Raw genomic sequence first — 18579 nt, forward strand, 5'->3', positions numbered from 1 at the left:
AATGAGATCTTTCCCACAGGACTTGTACTTGCTCCTGATCTGGGGTTTATAGCAATGTTAGGCTGCTTGAACTACTTTAGTTTAGTTTCCTCTGAGGTAACAGAATTAACAGCTTGATTTCAGCAAGGTATCCAGGCTAGCTGGAGTTTTAGGAAAGGGACTCAATTTGTTATTTAAATACACTTTATGGCAGCAGCACACAAGGCTGTGCTGAGCCATTGCCCCCCACAAACTGCAGCAGCCCCCTATCCTCGTCCCTGCTTCTTCCCTGGGCTTCAGGGTCTGTCCAGCACCACCCTGAGAGAGCACAGAGAAATCACAAACAAGAATTCAAGCAAACAGGTACTTTAGAAATAAGTTAATTTTATTGAATAGGCATTGTAGCTTCTCTCAGATTCAAATAATGGAGAAGCCAATTCACACAGATTACAGAGCTATCAGTTACTTTGAGTAATCTTTCATAAAAGAAAGAAATTAAATACAGTTCTGCTATAAAAAGTGCAACAGTTATAACTGGAAGTTTTTCAAAACAAAAGCAAGTTTTACTACCTATTGCAAAAATTGGTTTAGTGCTTTAATACTTTACAAAGTAACAATCCAACTGCTAAAAACAGCTCTTACACATCATCTTTGTCAAAGTATGGATCAGATTAAAAATGGCATTTAACTTGAATGAAAACTGCATGTAGAAAAGGTTCTCAAGAACTCACATTTTTCACAACAAGAAATATTTCTTATTCTTGCATGTTAATTAATGCTCCTGTTTATTTTGAACAGTGGATTCAAACAATATGGCAGTCAGCTTAAAAATGATCAACCGTTTTCTTTTGCCGAGAAAGGTGACTGCAACCAAGGGTGTTTTGAAATTATAAATATGGAGGGGAAATGGGAAAAGATAAATTAATTCATTTTTGCATGAAAATGATCAAACAAAAAACCTGAAGAGTAATTTCAGCTATAAATAAATTTCTGTAATTTCTATTACATAGTTTATTGAAAGCCTTAGTCAATATTTGCTAAGAGAGTATAAACTTATAGAAGGCAACAAGAAACTCAGACTCTGAAAAATGAGAAGAGTGGTAAGACTATGAAGAAGTTGAATTCTCAGCCAACCAAAATCAATGAGACTTACTTTATTCTTTATTAACATTTTCTTAAGCCCCAGTGAGAGCCAACTACTTTCTTTGAAATAGACTTCAAATACAAATACATTTATTGTACATTTCTATGGGTTAAAAATGCTGAGTTGGCCAAGTTATTAGATAGAGTCGCATTACCAGTCCTAACACTTTAAACTTTATATAATTAACTTTGGTTATAATTGAACAGAGACTCCAGGTTAATGAGTAAAAATACTTCTTTAAGCTAAGGATGCAACATCTGTTACCTTAATTGTTGTTTGGGAGACAAGCCACTCTATATGCAACCTGAACTGCAAAAGCCAAATCTTCTTTACTGGAAAATCTATCACAGGCTTTAAGGACAAAGAGCTTTAGAATTTGTCTAAGAAAACAGAAGATTAAAAAAACAAAAAGTTAGCAATAGGAAAAAAGATGTACAAACAATGGGGGGGGCATATTATACAATAGCAACAGTAGAGTTCTGATGAATTAACTACATATACCTTTTGTACCTAATACTTCAGACTGTCTTTCAAGCTTTGCCCATGTCTGAGAGGCATTGGGTTTTAACAACACAAAGTGTACCGAATGGCAGAAGTACATGTAAACAGCAGAGATACTTTCAATGGTTCATTCAACTTTTTCCATACAAAAGTGTTAGCCACAAGAATCAATGAGAAAGAACAAGGCCTCCCAAGGAGAACAAAGTCTTTCAGCCCCACAAGAGACAAATTCAAGGCATTATGAAAAGTTCATAATAATATTTTATGTCTTGAAATTGAATGCAAAGTAAAACTTGAGATGGATTCCAAAAAGAGAACAAGAGCTCTATGGAGATTTTAAAACTGCTTCCTAGCTGAATCATGCTAAGCCTGGCACATTACAAACACAGGAGTTAGAGACTAAGAGCAATGGGCTTGGAAAAGACAGAAGGAATTGCTCCTCCCCAGGAAAGAGCACAAACCTAATCTCAGTCATTGGGATGGAGTTTTGTACAAAGCTGTCAGAGCTGGCCTAGAACACCATCGCAGCTGTTTAGGTCTATGTGCCTAATTTCATCCATTATTTAGTCTAGGCCTAAATCCTGTTTGTTCCCCTTGGTTATGCTGAGTGGACAGAGTTGGGCACCTGTGCATGCAAAGCTCTCCGGTGGCTCTGAGGGAAAAGCATTTCTGTACTGTACACACACTGCGCATTATACAAAGACTGTATTTACAGTACTCAGAATCTTGAGCAAATAAACAATAAAACCATTGCTCCATTTTTGTTAGTTTTAAAAGTGCACACAATTTTCAAAGTTGAGAGATGAGAGCGCTTCTGTGACGCCCACATGGCTGTGTTTCAACTGATACCTGATTGCAAAGCCCATTTAAAGGAGATGTGGGGCATTCTCTGAGCCTGAGATGCCACATTCTGCCGCTGCATCTCCTGCATATCTTAACCAAAAGCATGGGGAAGAGGTTTTTTGTTACTGAAACCTGGAAGCAGATGGCAGCAAGGCAGTGTTCCACTTCATCTTTACTACAAAGATACTGTTCAGACACCACAGGCCAGAGTGAACTGCACCTGTGTTAAAGGCAAGAATGATCAAGAGCTGCTGTTTCAGCTATGGCAGCCGTGGCTCTCAGGCTGCTGACTTGCTGTCAGCCTTCTTCAGGCAAAGGTTCCATTTCACTCTGTGGCAAAGCAATTACATGGACTTTACCTATAAAGGTGGGTTTTACCTCTCAGCAGAGTAAGTACAACTCTAGTGTAACTCTTTTCCTGTTTATATAGATTCCACATGTGAAAGAAGGAAGAACTGGATCATTAACATACAAGCTTAGTCTCTTAACTTCCTCGTCCTCCTTTTTCTAAAGAAATGGTGTTTGAAAGGGGCAAAATGGAAATTAAATACAGAATGCACATAAGAGTTAGGCACTGTTTAGTTCCAACACTGGATCCTATTTTTGCAATCTCAGATCATTCTGCCACTAGAATTTGCTTTAAGAAAGGAAGAGAACTTCCTTTTCTCCCTTCTTCCCCAATAGCAGACCTCTGCAACAAAGTAAGAGGCTCCATTAGATGCAGAGGTGAATGGCAAAAACATTTCTCTGATTTCCCAGAATACAGGAAGATCTACAAAACATACAATGTTGACAGGAAATAGGTTTTGATACATCTTAACTATTTTCCCCCTTTTAAGTATTTTGGTGCCCTGGTTCCTCCACAAGCTACAATAATTTCTCTGGTTTTACTCCATCTCCTCTTTTGACTAAGGCTTCCTTACACACTAACACTTGTCAAGGAATCACTACTTTTTAAACAAAATTTTCTGTTAGGATAACAGGGTATTCAGATAAATATGTCTGGAGACACACAGACTACAGCAGGCTTGAAAGTTTTACAGTCATGGTTAAATGAGGAAGTAGGACAGAGGCTGCATCCAGTTAAGCGACTCTCAGTCCCCAGAGAGTCGTAATTTTAAGGCTGTTTGGAACACGGTGGCTTTAACCCACATGGTCTGTTCCACAGTGCAAATGTGCATCAGCCATTTCAATTCTCTTGGTACAGTACAGGCATTCAGGTAATGGGAGATAAACCATCAGAAAACAGCAACCAGAACAGCATATTCACTTCAGAGGAATAACCCAACCAGACAAAGAACAGGATCACGATACCCAAGGAAAAAATAAGGTCTTATTTCCCCACCCTGGCAGTGGAATACAAGAGTCCCATTAAGAAAGCAACAGTTAAACAATTACGTGGTGTTTTGGTACAAGGCAAGTCTCTCCATCCTCAATCCCAAACAATCACTTCATGAATAAGCCCAATTATTGGTTCCCACATGGAAGAACGCCAAAGATAAAATGTAAATTCCACTGACTGAAAAGAAGCATAGAGTGTTAATAAGGAAAAGACCTGAATATGTGTTGGAGTAACACTCAATTGATTTTCTGAAATCAAGAGGGAGCTTTTCTTCCCACACAAACTGATGCTCAGTACACCTTAAAACCAGTCTGTTGATCAGGAGAAACCCGGATACACAATCATTAGGTATCCAGGTTTGAAAATTTTGGTTGCAGTAAATACCTTAATAGTAATTCTTAAACAAACAAATCCCAACAAACTAAAACAAAAAAGTTAGGGAATTTTAAAAACAACACAGACTTCTAATTTAACACGGGCATTAGTTTGTGAAGTCTTTTTCTTTGCACAGTTCATCAGTAATTGATATGTACAGTACAAAGAACTATGAAGAAAAAAAATCCGAACACTTCAATCTGCAAGAAGCTAATGCATACTTGATACATATTAAGAGGATGTATCTGCCAATTAGGGATGACATTTCCATGATCTAGAGTGATTTTTTAACTCCAGATGCTAAATGGTTGCATTCACTCTTGATTTTCATTCTGAAAAGAAGCAAACAAATCCTACTCCAATGGGTGTATTATGAATGTCCTAAGTCAATCAATATCTGTGCAGAAATGTTTCATTTGGTAAAGAAATTTTCCAGATGCATGTTATTCAGAAGCTGCTTATAAAAGTGGCTATTGGTTAGGACAGAAGAGAATTAAATAGAGAGGAACAGTGTTGTACCAAAATATATAAAGAAAAATTTAAAGCTTTTCAATTAAAAAAAATTGTATATTCAACTCATATTAGATACAGATGTGCACAACAGATAGAGCATTTAGAAACAACAAGTACATTTACAAAGCTTTCTTTGCATGGGTAATTTCTACCAGCATTTCTGAAAGTAACCCACTAAAATGATGACCCTGTTTATAATAAAGGCGCAAAATATTGCTCTGTAGCGTATTTTGAAAATAATATAAAAATAATTTCTATATTACAATTTAAACTTGGCTTGTAAAATTCCAACATAATACAGCCTAAAATCTAGAAATAGAACATACTTACAAACACCTTTGTGTTGTCTTCCTCTCAATTTTAACAATATAATATTTTAGTCATAAACACTGGAAATCCATGTGCAAATTAAAATAGATATTAGTGTCTGTTACTGAAATAATTTCATTTCTATGCTATAATTTGGTGATCCTCCACATAAGCTGCCATTCCCTAAGACAAAAACTCTTCAAATACACTGACAGAGACTTAAAATACACTAAGCTAAAACGCCATCTACAATCAGCATCAGTTGTTTTGCTTCTCTGGACTTATGTTTATCTGAGATCATTGTGGTTTCTATGAACATTTGGGTTTTCACCTGTGCAAAACACTCACAGTGCTATGAAGACCGTACTCCCTTACTAGCCAGATTGCAATATTTTACATGTCAATGAAGCACCTGGTTTAAGGCCCCCACTGCTAATGGGATTCTGTCCACACACTGCAGAGGACAGCAAAGGTAGCCCAAAGAGACCTAAGGCTTCTCTCTACTCCTCAGGCAGAATTCTCATCCATTGTCTCCTTGGAAGAGTAAGGTAGGCAGCCTGTGGGGAGCAGGCAGTGCCAAAGGCTCAGGCTTCCATCAAAAGCATTCCTTGTGTAACACTTGCTGAGAGTTTCTGACGAGAAGCAGTCTCCTTGCTGTCAGGGAGACCAGTCCCATTGGTGGAGGTGAGCACCAGAGTAGCTGTGTCAGAGTGGGGAGGTGGAGGGCAGTGTTTGGCAGCTCTGTGCTGTGCATGTTTTGGTACACGTTCACCACCCGAGCCCGTGCCCCCGTGGAGGGGCCGCCCTCTGGGCCCTGCAGAGGCTGTGACAGGTCCTGGGCAGCGTCCTCAGCGCCCTCTGGGCCACGCTGCACTGCTCACAGCTCCCAGCGCCACAAACAAACACCCTGAATGCTCCCATGGCCTGCTTAGCCTTCTTAGGATACAAGCAACACAAAGCTTTTTAAGTACAGCACCTTTCTTTTACTGATGCTCCTCATGTTACCTTTGATTTAGGAAGAAGCAACTAATTGCTAAAGAAAGCTGGGACAATATTGCCATTATATTTATAGAACAAAAGGTTCACCAATTGTTTTAAAATCCAAAATCTGAAGTTACTTTTGATAATCTACAAAATCCTCTTCTGAATGAGCTGCTTGTTAGCCTTATGTTACAATGACACCCACCTCTGAAAATATATTGGTAAACTCTAACAGTGGTTTATTAACTCTGTACAAATAATTTGAAATTAAACTTTAATATAAAGCATGACTGAAACCCATTATGTATCACAGGTATCCTCTGTTACAATCAGACCTTTGCATCAGAGTTTAGAACAAAGTTTTAAAAAAAAAATTGCATAATAGGTTTAAGCCTTTTTTTTAAATTAGAAAAATTGCACATTCACACTTTAAAAGAATTCCAGCTTCCTCCAACCTAAATATCTCCTGGTGATCCATCTGGGAAGGTGTAGCCTACCCAGTATTTACTCTGTACTTCTGAAATCTGGACTACAGTGACAAATGCTGAAGCACTATCAAGAAGAGAGGGGGAAAAGCACATACAAATACAAAAATACACGTGTGCATTGCAGCCAGCTGGGCTAACAGAAGGAATGAGCAGGGTCCCTCCAAAGCAAAGCTGATTTCTCCACATCTGGGACTATGTGGGAACTCTACAGCTCCAGAGGGTGTAGGGAGAGCAGATCGGGCACAGGGCTGGCTGCCCTGTGGGCTGCAAACACTTCCAATTGTCAGGAAAAATACCCCAAAAGAGCACTGAGAGGTTAGCATACAGTACAACAGCAAAACCCATCCAAAGGTAATCACCTCTAGCATGTAGCTAAGGAATGGCACAATGTCTTTCAATACTGATGAAAGCAACTCATGAGCAGTTGGGAATTCTCTCTAAAAAACCAGAAAATTTTCTTCTATAGTTATAGTCTTCTTTTAATTGAACAACACTTCTTCAGGAGGGGGGCACAGGTTCTGCATGGTTGGTCTGTTTAATGACCGCTATGGCACAGCTGCCACAAATAGCCCAGAAACAGAAAGAATGTTTGAAGAGAATTCTAAAAGAAAAGAGCAATTAGAAAATTATTCAAAGATATCCCAACAAAAAGATCCTAAAGAAATAGGCACAACTAAAATGGGTTCTGTCAGTATTTCATACAACAGATATTTTGAAGTGAGCAATCCCATAGAGGTAAATATTTATGGAAATATCTGAGTGTCCTGAGGATGATAATGAACACTCAGGTTTGGTATCCCACACAGACAAGACCGACTAACTTTTCAAAATAATCTAACACACAAGTACAATGTAGTCAATAATTCAGAACAGAGTAATTTATCTAAATGCTGACCAGCTGTAAATACCTTTCTTTTATGAGAAGATCTTAAAAACATACTATAGAAACAAATCCTGTGAAAATGGGAAACATTTTCACAGGATTTGAAATCTCATGGTAATTGCTTATTTTTACACATCTACTGCTTTTTTCCTCATTCAGAACAGATGTAACTCACTTAAGCACATGGGCTGGTGTGGATGGCTGCTAATGTAATATTTCTTAAGCACAACTTTACACAGAAATGATTTGTAGAGTATCACACAGTGCTGCCACTCTAATGCCCTAAGAATTCTTAAATATTTCTGTTTTTCTTGAAGTTTTATCCTGCTAGTTTTTTCAGTCTCAGCAGCAAATACAATCAAGTATAATATTTAATTTCTTTTAACAGGGTCTGGCTTGTTTTAGAATAATTTGCAGTCCCAGTTTTCTTTGACAATTAGAACTTAAATGTAATAATCACAACAGCAAAGCAAAACAGGACACTGCTTACCAGTGTATGCAACAGGAGACGTGGGATTTGGAAGGTGCTTACCTTAAGGACAGAAGTCACACGGAGCTTTAACAAATATCAACATTTCCCTTTCATGAAGGAATGTAAGTTCAGTAAGATTCAGTGTATGCTTAGTATACAGCAAGATATACAAAGTACAGGTCTGGATTCATGGAACAGCTAACATGGCAAAGACCCTAACTTTTTGTACTAGGGACTTATTTTGAAATACTCCCATTCAGCAGAAAACCTAAAAATATGGTCAATTTAAAGTATGTTCTCAGTTCTACCAATCTGGGACACTGGAAAAGCTCACATGCTTTTTCTGAAAGCCAGGACACAGCAGGATAAGTTTGTGCATCTTGTTTCACAGAGGACGTTAGGCTTGGTTTCAGGGTTAATTAGGATTAACCGTATGCAATGTAGCCGCCCTTGTCAAGAATTAAAATTGGGCTGCAGTAAGCAAATAATCAGAAACAGAGACTCTTTGGCAAAGAATCTTTCCTGTGTGGGCCAGAAAAAGTGTTATTTCCTAATGAGGAAGGTAGAACTCCTGTTCTGCACCTTGAGGTGGCAGAGTCAGCAGCCCTGAAGGCTGTACTTTCACCTGTCATGCAAAATTAGCTCTTAAAATGAGCCATTGTTCACAAGGGTAACAATGCCAAAGAGCTCCTGCTCTACATTCTGCCAGCTGATGGTGGAGAGGTGCAAACCCAGAGCTGTATCCCAGAAAACTTCCTCATCTATCTACTTCAACAGTATCTGCAGTGTCTGCTTTGCAGAAATCCTTCTGTGAGCAAAGTTTTATTTTCAGAACTATTGCAAACACTTACGTAAATATTTGGATCTCAGACTTGTGCAAATCTGTGCTAGGAGCTGCCATTCCTGCTGGAGGCATTTTCCAGCCATCTGGGAGCCTCCTGGGGGGGAGATGACTCACTCTAGGAGACTTGAAAAGAGGAGGAGCCAACAGTCTTCAAGAAAGGCTCAAGTAGTTACATTTGCAATAATTATCACTCCATAAGGTTCAGAAGGAATAAGTAAATAATGATTAGGTTTGTGCACTAGCTAAGGCAATAAATTGATGCATTGCATTGGTTTTGGCAAGCAGTTGGAGTCTAAAATGATCCTAAATTTTCCTAGCTGGTCATCAAATTTTCCATATCTAGTAATTTTTAAAATATTTTAATTTTATTGTAATATTTCTCTGCATTTTAACATCAACAGAAATACTTCTGAAATTCAGGTGTGCAGAACTATACTGTGGTCTTGGAGACATGAAGTCATATTGAATTTTGTTATAAAACCTCTTCAAAAACTCAGTGCAAACAAAAGTGGCTCAAATCTACTCTTTTTTTTTTCAATGAAAATTTAGAAATAATTGGTAGGAACTGAAAATTAAGACGATCTACAGCCCTCATGAATTCAGACCTTTCACTCCCATTTTTCCAGATTCATTCAATTTCAGACTGAAATATACAAACGTTAGTAGCAATGCAATATGCTGCCATGTTAAAAATGTGCAGTATGCAAAATCACTACCCTCCTAAAAAAAAAGGCTATGAAAAATTTAGGTTTTACTGAGGAAAAAATACTCTATAGCTATATCATTTCAAATGTCTGCAAGGCAGATACTACCCTACTACAACACCACATCTTCACTAGTATGACGTTCCCCTATCATTCTACTACCTGAGTGATGTCAGTGTAAATTCAGGCACCATTAGTAAACTTTTGACCAAACATATACACAGCACTGACAAAGGAGTAAACAACCCTTCAGCTTACCAGTACATGTAAAAAAGACACTGAAAAAATGGAAAATAATATTTTTTATGATAAATTATTCCTATTATTTCCTCATTGCCCCAGAAAAGCGAAGAGCTAGACACTATTTACTCATCAATCCTTTATTCTTTAAGGATTCCTTTTACTGCAATCCAACACTGTTTACTTTGTAAGTAAGAAAATGGTAAAACTAAGTAGTCATGGAAGAATCCTCAATGCCTGTGTCCCTTGCTGTCCCTCTCCCTGCGCTTTAACTCCTCTTTGTAGCAGTAGGAACAGTAATTTTCAGTCTCAGGACGACCATAAAAGGAACAGTTCTCCTTCTTACAGCGGTTCTGCTGGATGGAATATATTGGGCAAACTGTGCTTCTGCCTTGGTTTTTGTCGTTGTTCAGCCAGCTCTGAGGAGCATCCTCATCAGCGTACTCCAAGCAGTCTCTGATGTCCCCGGTGTTGAAGCCGTTTGTGTAGGTCTGGGACTTGTGTTCGGCCGGCCTGGTGTAGCTCAGCGACTCCACCGTGTTCACCGTGCGCATCCCGGGCAGCCGCGCGGGGCTGTAGCTCTGCGAGGACAGTGACCTGTTCTGCTGGGGGTAGGTGGCACAGGTCTTCAGGGTGCCAACCACTGGCTTGTAGGTATCATCCTGGAAGCTCGATGGCTTGGAGTTGACATCATGCAAATGGATGACACTTTGCCTTTGAACAGGGGGGGTATGGCTATAGTGGGCAGACACCGGGATGGGGCCGCTTCTCTTGGCACCGTTGCTGGGTGAAGAAAAGGACCCAGGAGTGGGACTAGTGCGGTCTTTAAACTTTAAAACCAGTTGGGTTGTATGGCTTTGAGGTAAGACGGGTGATGCCCTATCCTGAGGAGATGGTTCTAATTTTTCTTTTGAAAATGCCTCTGGCTCCAGTTTCCTACTAGAGGAGCCATTCAGCACAGCCTTCTTCTCAGCTTCCTTTCTTTTCTGTTCCTGTTCTGCATTGAAGCGCTCCTGGGCACTGGTCAGGTAATAGCCGATCATCTCCTCATGGAACTGATGCCTGTGACTGGTCAAAAGAAGGCCAGCAAAAATAAACTTTCGTTCACCCTGCATGGCAGCTCTCAAAATATTTAGGCTGAGTTTCACGTCTGTGCTGTACTTCCATGGGTCAGACTGCTTGTCAGAGAAGGGTTTAGTGTTCACCTTTTCAGTGGGGGAGCTGCTGGCTCTGTCAGTTGGAGATGGAGTGGTCTTTTCAGATGGAGACGTGCTCGCAGACTGTCCGGATTCCTCTTTGCTCCCTTTGCGAGACTTGGACTTCTTCTCTTTGACTTTCTCTACCGTGTCACCGTTTTTTCCATTCCCTGAATTGGCTCTGCTCATCTTCCCATGCACCAGACCTCCAAGACCACCCATGTTCTTTTTCAGTTTAATTCCCAGGGTTTTACTGAGGCTTCCTATTTTATTGGCAACTGAATCCGTCCTGGTTTTGTCTTTATCTTTCCTTTGTTTGTCCTTTTCTTTCTCTTTACCGTTTTTGCCGTTATTGCCATTGGAATTACTACAGATGGAATCTCGGTCTGAGTCCATGGAGTCAGCCAGAGACTGCACGTCTTCTCCAGCAGAAGCTGTAGGGGATTCTGGTTGAGCCAAAGGAGCCTGCTATGGAAAAGGAATTATAATTAGACACAGCAAAATCCATTTCATACAGGACTTGGTGCAAAAATACCCACCCCAAATTCAATACAGATTTTGACACTGATTTTAAATATATTTTTTAATTTATGCAATGACATTTTTGACTGGTTTCATCACTAAATAAAGCTTTTCTAGCTTTGCTTACTATATATTTCGCTTGTTCCTACAGTAGCTTTTTGGATCCTTTCAGGCACATTTGTAGAATAGACGTCAGTCACTCAGATGCTCTGTGAAAGTCAGTGCCTGAGTCATGGGGGGTAGCGAGTTCCCTCCTGCCCCAGTGAGCCAGGACAGGGAGGATCAGCAGTGCAGGCTGTCCCTCAGCCCATGGGAAAGGAGCTGGGAAGGATGCAATGGAAGGGGAATGAGCTGCTGCTGGAAGCTGTGAGGGGCATACAGCACACAAACCTGTGCGCAGCAGTATTTCAAAATTGATTATGTTCAAAACCCAGCTTATTTAAATTGACTTTTTATTTATTTAGGCCTCTGGTGCATGAAAATTAAAGGGAGGATGCACCAGAGTTAAGCATCTCATCTGAAATATCAAACATTAACTCAAACAAGTAGGCTGAGGGATACAATATGTATTCATGTTTATTGGAAAGGCAGTGCAGATAAAACTGGTCAGAAGCCTGAGATCCACTTTACATTTTAGGTAACATGATAAAACACCTTCCTTGAAAATGCTGTAACATGCATCCTAGGGTGCTTTAAAACAGGACTCTATTCATGTACTGCTGCAGAACAGCCTTGCTTGCAGGCACCATGAACCTAAATCTGCTAGAGATAAATCTGAACTATTCAACTGGCTAAAGGACATGGGGGAGGGGTAAGCTCTGTACATGTGTGTACTTCTGGTACAGAAATACCTGCCTACCATTGTCCCTGGGTACTTACACGTCCTCTCTCCCAGGAAGCCTTGAGCGCCCCAACACTCAGCTGGGAGCAGAGGTGTTATTCCCACAGAACAAGGGGGAAAGTGCTGCAGTGACCTGACCATGATCATGCAGCACATGTGAGCAGGGAGAGGTAAGGCAGGTTCCACAAGGGCTCACCACTTACAACTGCAGGACCATTTTGACTCTCCTTTTTCTGATGTGGTAGCTACTACTGTAGAAAGCGTAGAAGAATGGATTTTTCTTCTCTTGCAGCTTGTTAAAATGCTTTCTCCTTTTGTGTTCTGTTTCTCGGTTCAAACTCCATCTGTGTAGGCTGTCCTCCATCCTCTCCTAGCAACCTTTTGCTTCCAGCCCAACCCCTCCACCTATTCAATGCAATTTGCAGAGAAATTTCAGTGCCAGCTGGGCACGGTTCTAAAACAGCTCTCTGGGAGAGGCAGGCTACAGTTCAGTGCCAGTCTGTGGCCTTTTGTCAGCCACTCTAAAATGGGAGCTTTCCACAAGTGCAAATGCACTCTCAGAAAGAAACTGGTGACCTAACAGTGGCATCAGGAGAGCAAGACAAAGTTCTGAGAAGACAATGGTGAGAAAAGGTTTCTTTAAATTACACAAATGACTGAAATTTATACCAGAAAAAATAAGCCAGAAGACACATTTCAGCAAAAAATATACAAGCGACAGTGTTATTAAAACAAATAACCAGGAAAATCTGTAAGCCTGATTGGTGTTAGTGAGCCATGAGTGACTGTCCCTGGTGCCAGGGCACTGAGGTGTTTGCAGGCAGCCTATCCTTGTATCTCCCATGCTGTGGGAGCAGGGGAAGTTTACCTTACCCGTGTCTCAGAGGGGATGCGGATCCAGGTTACATTCATGTAGCTGTGCAGAAGATTAAGCTTTGCCTCAAGAGATAGAATCAAACTAAAGATAAAAAAAGAAGGGAACAAGCAGTCAAAAAGCTTCAGAGAAAAAGCAATACTTCATAACAGGGAGAGATGCAACAGCAGCCTGATTGTGACTGCCAGCTGAAGAACCCCCCCCATGTCTCCTGCCATGAACCAAGCCCTCACTGTTAGCAGCTCTCCCAGTACTGCCACCAGGTACAGCTCAAAACATTTTACTGCTTAACCCCAAAGTTACAGAAAGGTCTTACTTGGCCAGTCTGGTGTTATCATTGTCATCTTTTCCCCACTCCCAGTCTTTGCCAGGATCGACCGCAAAGTGCAAAGGCAGTAACTTGTGTTCAGAGTCAGTCAGGGGAATCACCGCTGAAGCAGAGAAGAAACAAGGATTGGGGTGGGGGAAACAAAAATTACAAAAAGAAGAAAAGACTCAGCTGTGAAAAGCATAATCACTGCTTCAAGAAGAGCAGAATTTGTGCTGCAGAACTGCCTCATCCATCCAGAACACCACAAATTATTTATACTGGGCTCCACTTGCCTGTTTTCACGTTTGTGCAATAAAAGAGGGAGAGGTTAATACACTGATTGCTCCTGAAGTGAATGATAGTCACCTGTGGAGGAGGGGAGACCTCTACAGAGAGCCACGTGGCCATTTGTACTGTGCAATCAACATTTCCTGGAGACAGAGCCATTAGAATAGCAGAAAGCAATAAAATGTTGCAATATTCCTGCCTATCTCTCAGAATCAGAGATTCATATGTTTGCTAATTATAGTGCCTTTTTAGTTTAGTACCTTTGTACTGTCAAAGAAAAACACATTGATATCAGCATTAAGAACAAAAGCAAGAGGAAGCTACCGTGATTTTGGATTCAAACTGAATTAACATAATTGAAGAGCAGAGATCAACATGGATATGGGTTAAGAGGTCAGTTTGAGGCCTCTGAGAGAGTGCAGTGCAAAGGCCATTATTGTTCTTACAGCCCAGCACTGCTGCCAGCAGTTTTGCTCTCCTGCTCTTTCCCCTCTCTGCTCAGGCTCTGTCCTAATGACTCTGCCTCTTCTTTATACTCGGCATGCAGGGACCACACTCAGATGTCACAGAGTGTCTATCATTCATCACCAGCATGAGACTGAGAAATAAAGCAATGTCAGTTTTAATTAAAGCCACTGATTCGCTTCCATTTGATTAGGAAAACAAGTAAAAGCTGTTGAGGGCCTGGGTAGGATCCTCAGCATGGTGCAGGTCACTGCTGCTCCTCTGACAGCTAATCAAGGCATTTACCTTTCTGCACTAGAGCGCTTCAAGACATGCCCTGAGTATTCATTCCAGACAATCCAAGGGCAAAGAAACCTGGAGGAACCACCCAACAAACATCGTGGCACTCAGTTACTGGAACCTGACTTCACACGGGGTTCTGTGCTGTCTGCAGCCCTTTCGGCGGTGCAGCAAACCCGCGCGGTCAGAGCGGAGGCGCAGCATTTCGGACACTCGCTGTTCCCTCGCCCCGGCAGCCGCAGCGGCTCCGCGGCCGCTCCCAGCAAGGCCCAAAGCGGCCAAATCCCGCGGGGCGCCGCCCCCTGCCGGCCGCGCCCGGAACCGCCGCGCTCTGCCCCGCACAGCCGCTCCCAAAGGCTCCGCACGGACACCGCGGGGCTGGAGCTCCCCAGGGAAACTCCGGGGCACAGGCGGGGAGCCCAGCTCTGCCGTTCGGAATACACTGCACTGCAGCGGCCTGGGGCACCGCAACAGCACAAATGTACAGCAGGTGGGACGGATGAATGCACTTCTCACACTTCGCGGTGTAACATGAGGGCTTGCCCTAATGCATTCAATGAAATTATTGCAACAGAGGCTGGAATAACTGAGAATACAATGAACTGAACGTGTTTCACAAGGAAAATGCATGTTCTGCCAATTAACTGAGTTGTCAGCAGGCACTGACTGGACTGACATCTGACCTCAGCCATTTAAAGGAAGAAGGCAACTTAGGAAAGAGCAATGTTGTAAGTTTACAACACAGCAGTTCCCTTCTGGTAGCACCTGGTCTTACAGGTACAGCCTGGTAAAAAACTGTGAATGTAATCCTAAGACAGGTGATGATGGAAAGCTTGGAACAAAGAACCACCAGAAAGCTGAAGCAGTCTCTTCTTGGGATAGAAACTTCAAAGGGTAAATGTGACTTTCTTCTCTATGGGCAGCTTTAAACTAACTAATTTTCACATAGTTAATAATAAATATTTTGGTTTATAAACAAAATTTTTAAAAATCCTTTTAAAAGCTTGCTATTTCTACTGATACTGAAAATACCTATTAAAAATGCTTAGTGACACTCCATTTTATTGAAAGACAAAGTTTAGTAAAAAACAAAGCTCAGAGCTGATTGCCTGTAGCATGTCACTGTTGTCTTAACTCCTGTACACATTCTAAATGTCAGAAATGTGTTCACTGAGTTGAGTGCTGATTGTACCCCCATTCTAAGGTATAGTCTGAGGTTGGTGTGAGGCACTGCTGTTTTCATGGAAAACAAATCTGCTAAAGTGAGGGACTTTGAAAATTCTGTCTTCACTGCAAGAGCTTTTCTCTCTCAGGGAATTTTGTTTGATAGTTGGGGTTCAATGTGAGATTTCCCCAAGTTCCTGACAAAAAAATATTTTTTTGTCACAGCTGCAAGCAGAGTCCATCCCATTCATTTCTAAAGCAAACCCCACAGACTGCAGCACGTCCCTGACACCCAGCAGGGTCTGCAGCTTTGGTTGGTGTTGGCCCCACTTGGCTGTGGCTCTCTAGCTGGAACTGCACTTCTCCAAGCACAGCCCACCAGCCCTAATTCCAACAGATGGGAAAAGTGACAAGCAACAGCCACTGGCTGGTCCATGGCAGTGTGACACACACAGTGAGGGCTCTGCTGCCATTCCCTAGCTGGGTGTGCTGCCTTCTGTGCTGTGAAGGAAGTCACAGCATTTCCCAGCTCTCCCCCTCATGCCTCAAGTGCCTCTATTCATCTAAAAAGAACCACACTTTAACTCTTTCTGAACATGCCAGTACAATAAAATGCTGACACAGAAACTGCCATGGTGCTGTTCAAGACCACTGCCACACCTCTCACAAGTGTTACTTGGACTGAGCACAGCAGCATGGAAAGCTCCAATGCCAAGGGAGCAATCTCAGGGACAGCTGAGAGCTAGTCTGTTTTCCATAATCAAAGACCCAAAAGACCTGCATCAGTAGAGCCTGCATTAATATAAAAATATTTACCCATTTTTAATCAGACACTGGACCTCAAAAGAAGAGGGCCCCATGTGACCATCAGAATGGCAGGGGCTGTGTGCAATAACAAGTGTCAAAATGTGTCTTAAATCCTCTCCAGACAAGGGGATATTAGTAGGTTTTCTCTTTATATCTATTTATAGTAGTGTCTTAAATGTTCTGATACAGGACTCTATGCCAAAGCAGAGCTTCAAGCATTCACATCAGTATTTATGTGACCACACATACTTCTCAAATGCAGACATAACTGTCTCCTCCACTAGAGAGCTCAGCAGCTGCTTAAATGTGAATGTATGTACCTGCAGCAGTTCAGACACCTCCAGATGCTGCCCCTGACACTTGGTGAGAGCATAAATACTACAAGTTATGAATGGCCTGGCTCTCCAGGATGCTATTTTTAAGAAGGTGCAGCTCTAAGCTGCATTCTGATAGCTCACGTGTGGCCCATGTGCCAAGGTCCCCGTGCCATTGCTGCCGACACTTGACAACTGGGGCTCTCCCTTGCCATGTGCCAAAGCCAGAGCTGCTCTGCTAACAAGGTGCAAGCCCCAGACACTGCTGGAGCATCCCTTTGCCCATTTTCCTCCTGTCACAGCACATGGAGGACAACAGCAATGATGTGGTTGCTGCTGGACTGCTGCAGTCTCCAACAGCAACTGGCTTGGCAGCTACAGCATTCCCTTCATCCCAAAATAAATGCCAAATTCTCTCTGCTGCTCTACACAACTGAAGCCTGTGCATTCAAGGCCCTGAAGTAAGACAGGTACAATCAGGTCACACAAAACAAACACCACTTTGATTCACAAACCCTTGTAATTAACCTGGATGAACTTGTACATGACAGTCAGCATTTAATGTTTCTAATGCTGTGCTGGGTATCTGGTAGGGGTTTCCCTCCCAGAACCTTTCCTGTGGGAGTACAGGTATAGGAAGATCCTACAGAAACTCAGTTGCTACCTCAAGAAGGACATTTAATGTTATGGTAACATTACTGCTCTGGTAAGACCTGAGGTACTGAAGGCAGAGAGATGTGCCTGAGATAAGTGAGGCTCCTGTCTGCTGATATCATTCCAATTGGTTGAAAGGAAGCAATGGATTGTGCTATTGTCTTGTGATTAAGCCACTCAGATTCCTAAACATGCAGCAATAAAATTTAGTGAGTATTGTTTCCTTTCTGACAGATAAATACATCTACAGGTAAAAGAAAGTACTGTGTGCACTGTATTCAATATACATGCCAGTGCTGCTGTGTTTAAAGCCTACCTTGCTCTCTCTGTTGGTCTTTTTGTTCCATGGAGACAAGAGCAGAGAAATGGGCCTGATCATAGGCCAGCACAAGTGGTGAGCAATGGCATCTGTTTGGCAGAACTTCAAGTGGCAAATAAATTCCTCCAAACGGTATTGGTGCAAATGCTGCAGAGAAAAAGAAGATTTTTACAACTACATGAAAGAACAGACGAGCTGTATAAACAACTGTGCTGCAGTATCATCAGAGCTCCAGGAGAGCAGCTTGAAGTGGGGCAATCAATGCAGAAAACAGTCACAACAACAGGTAAAATTTCATTATAAAATGTCAGGAAATACACAAAGAACCATAAGGAAGATCTTCCACTCTTACATGATTTTTCTTGCTCTAATTGTTTATTGGTAAAGGATTATGGTCTTATAGAAAAATCTTGGTGACTCTCATGCATGTAAGCAGAGTTGTACTTTCCTGTAATGCTTCTAGGCAGAATTATTTTCTAATAATCATCAGTAAATACACTGTCAGGTCTTTTGGTAACATAGTTTGCTTGTGCCTTCCATTAAGAGATTTCTATAAGAAACATTACAAACACTTTTATAGTCCACACACTGTATATATCTGAATGTACATACACATGTATAGATGATAAAGTTAAGGAAGGATGCAAAAAAATCCTACAAGTAGAATTTTAATGTAATGTTCCATCTGGAGGGGCAAAATTTTCCTTTGAAAGATTCTACATTTGTTTATACATATAATTATGGGAAACAGCAAGTTTGGGCAGGAAAACTCTCTCACTGTTTTTGCTTCCAACCAATTATTTTTCCTTTTGCTACAAAAATATGAGACTTTATTGCTGAAATATTTGCAAGAGTTCCCCTCATGAATCCCTCATTCTGGCTGTGACCAATGACTGCACTGTCTTTCAGGAGTGTTTCTCAATAACCT

At 41.5% G+C, this 18579-nt stretch overlaps 1 protein-coding gene across 6 annotated transcripts in view; it reads right to left on the reverse strand.

Annotated features, from left to right (window-relative positions):
• Positions 1-343: 343 nt before the first annotated feature.
• The window catches only part of OTUD7A (OTU deubiquitinase 7A), a 106730-nt gene continuing 88494 nt past the window's right edge, over positions 344-18579 (reverse strand). For 5 of the 6 annotated variants that reach the window (XM_050978622.1, XM_050978621.1, XM_050978623.1 and 2 more), the window contains 4 exons: positions 17649-17798; positions 13368-13482; positions 13051-13135; positions 344-11282 (listed from right to left, as the gene is read on the reverse strand). In XM_050978622.1, the coding sequence (XP_050834579.1) occupies positions 9849-11282; positions 13051-13135; positions 13368-13482; positions 17649-17798 (1784 nt within the window). In that variant the 3' untranslated portion in view covers positions 344-9848. The remainder of the gene's footprint in view (positions 11283-13050; positions 13136-13367; positions 13483-17648; positions 17799-18579) is intronic. The other variant, XM_009089857.4, reaches the window with a different exon arrangement.

Source organism: Serinus canaria, chromosome 10 (assembly GCF_022539315.1).
Source record: "Serinus canaria isolate serCan28SL12 chromosome 10, serCan2020, whole genome shotgun sequence".
In the NCBI taxonomy this organism is placed as follows: Eukaryota; Metazoa; Chordata; class Aves; order Passeriformes; family Fringillidae; genus Serinus; species Serinus canaria.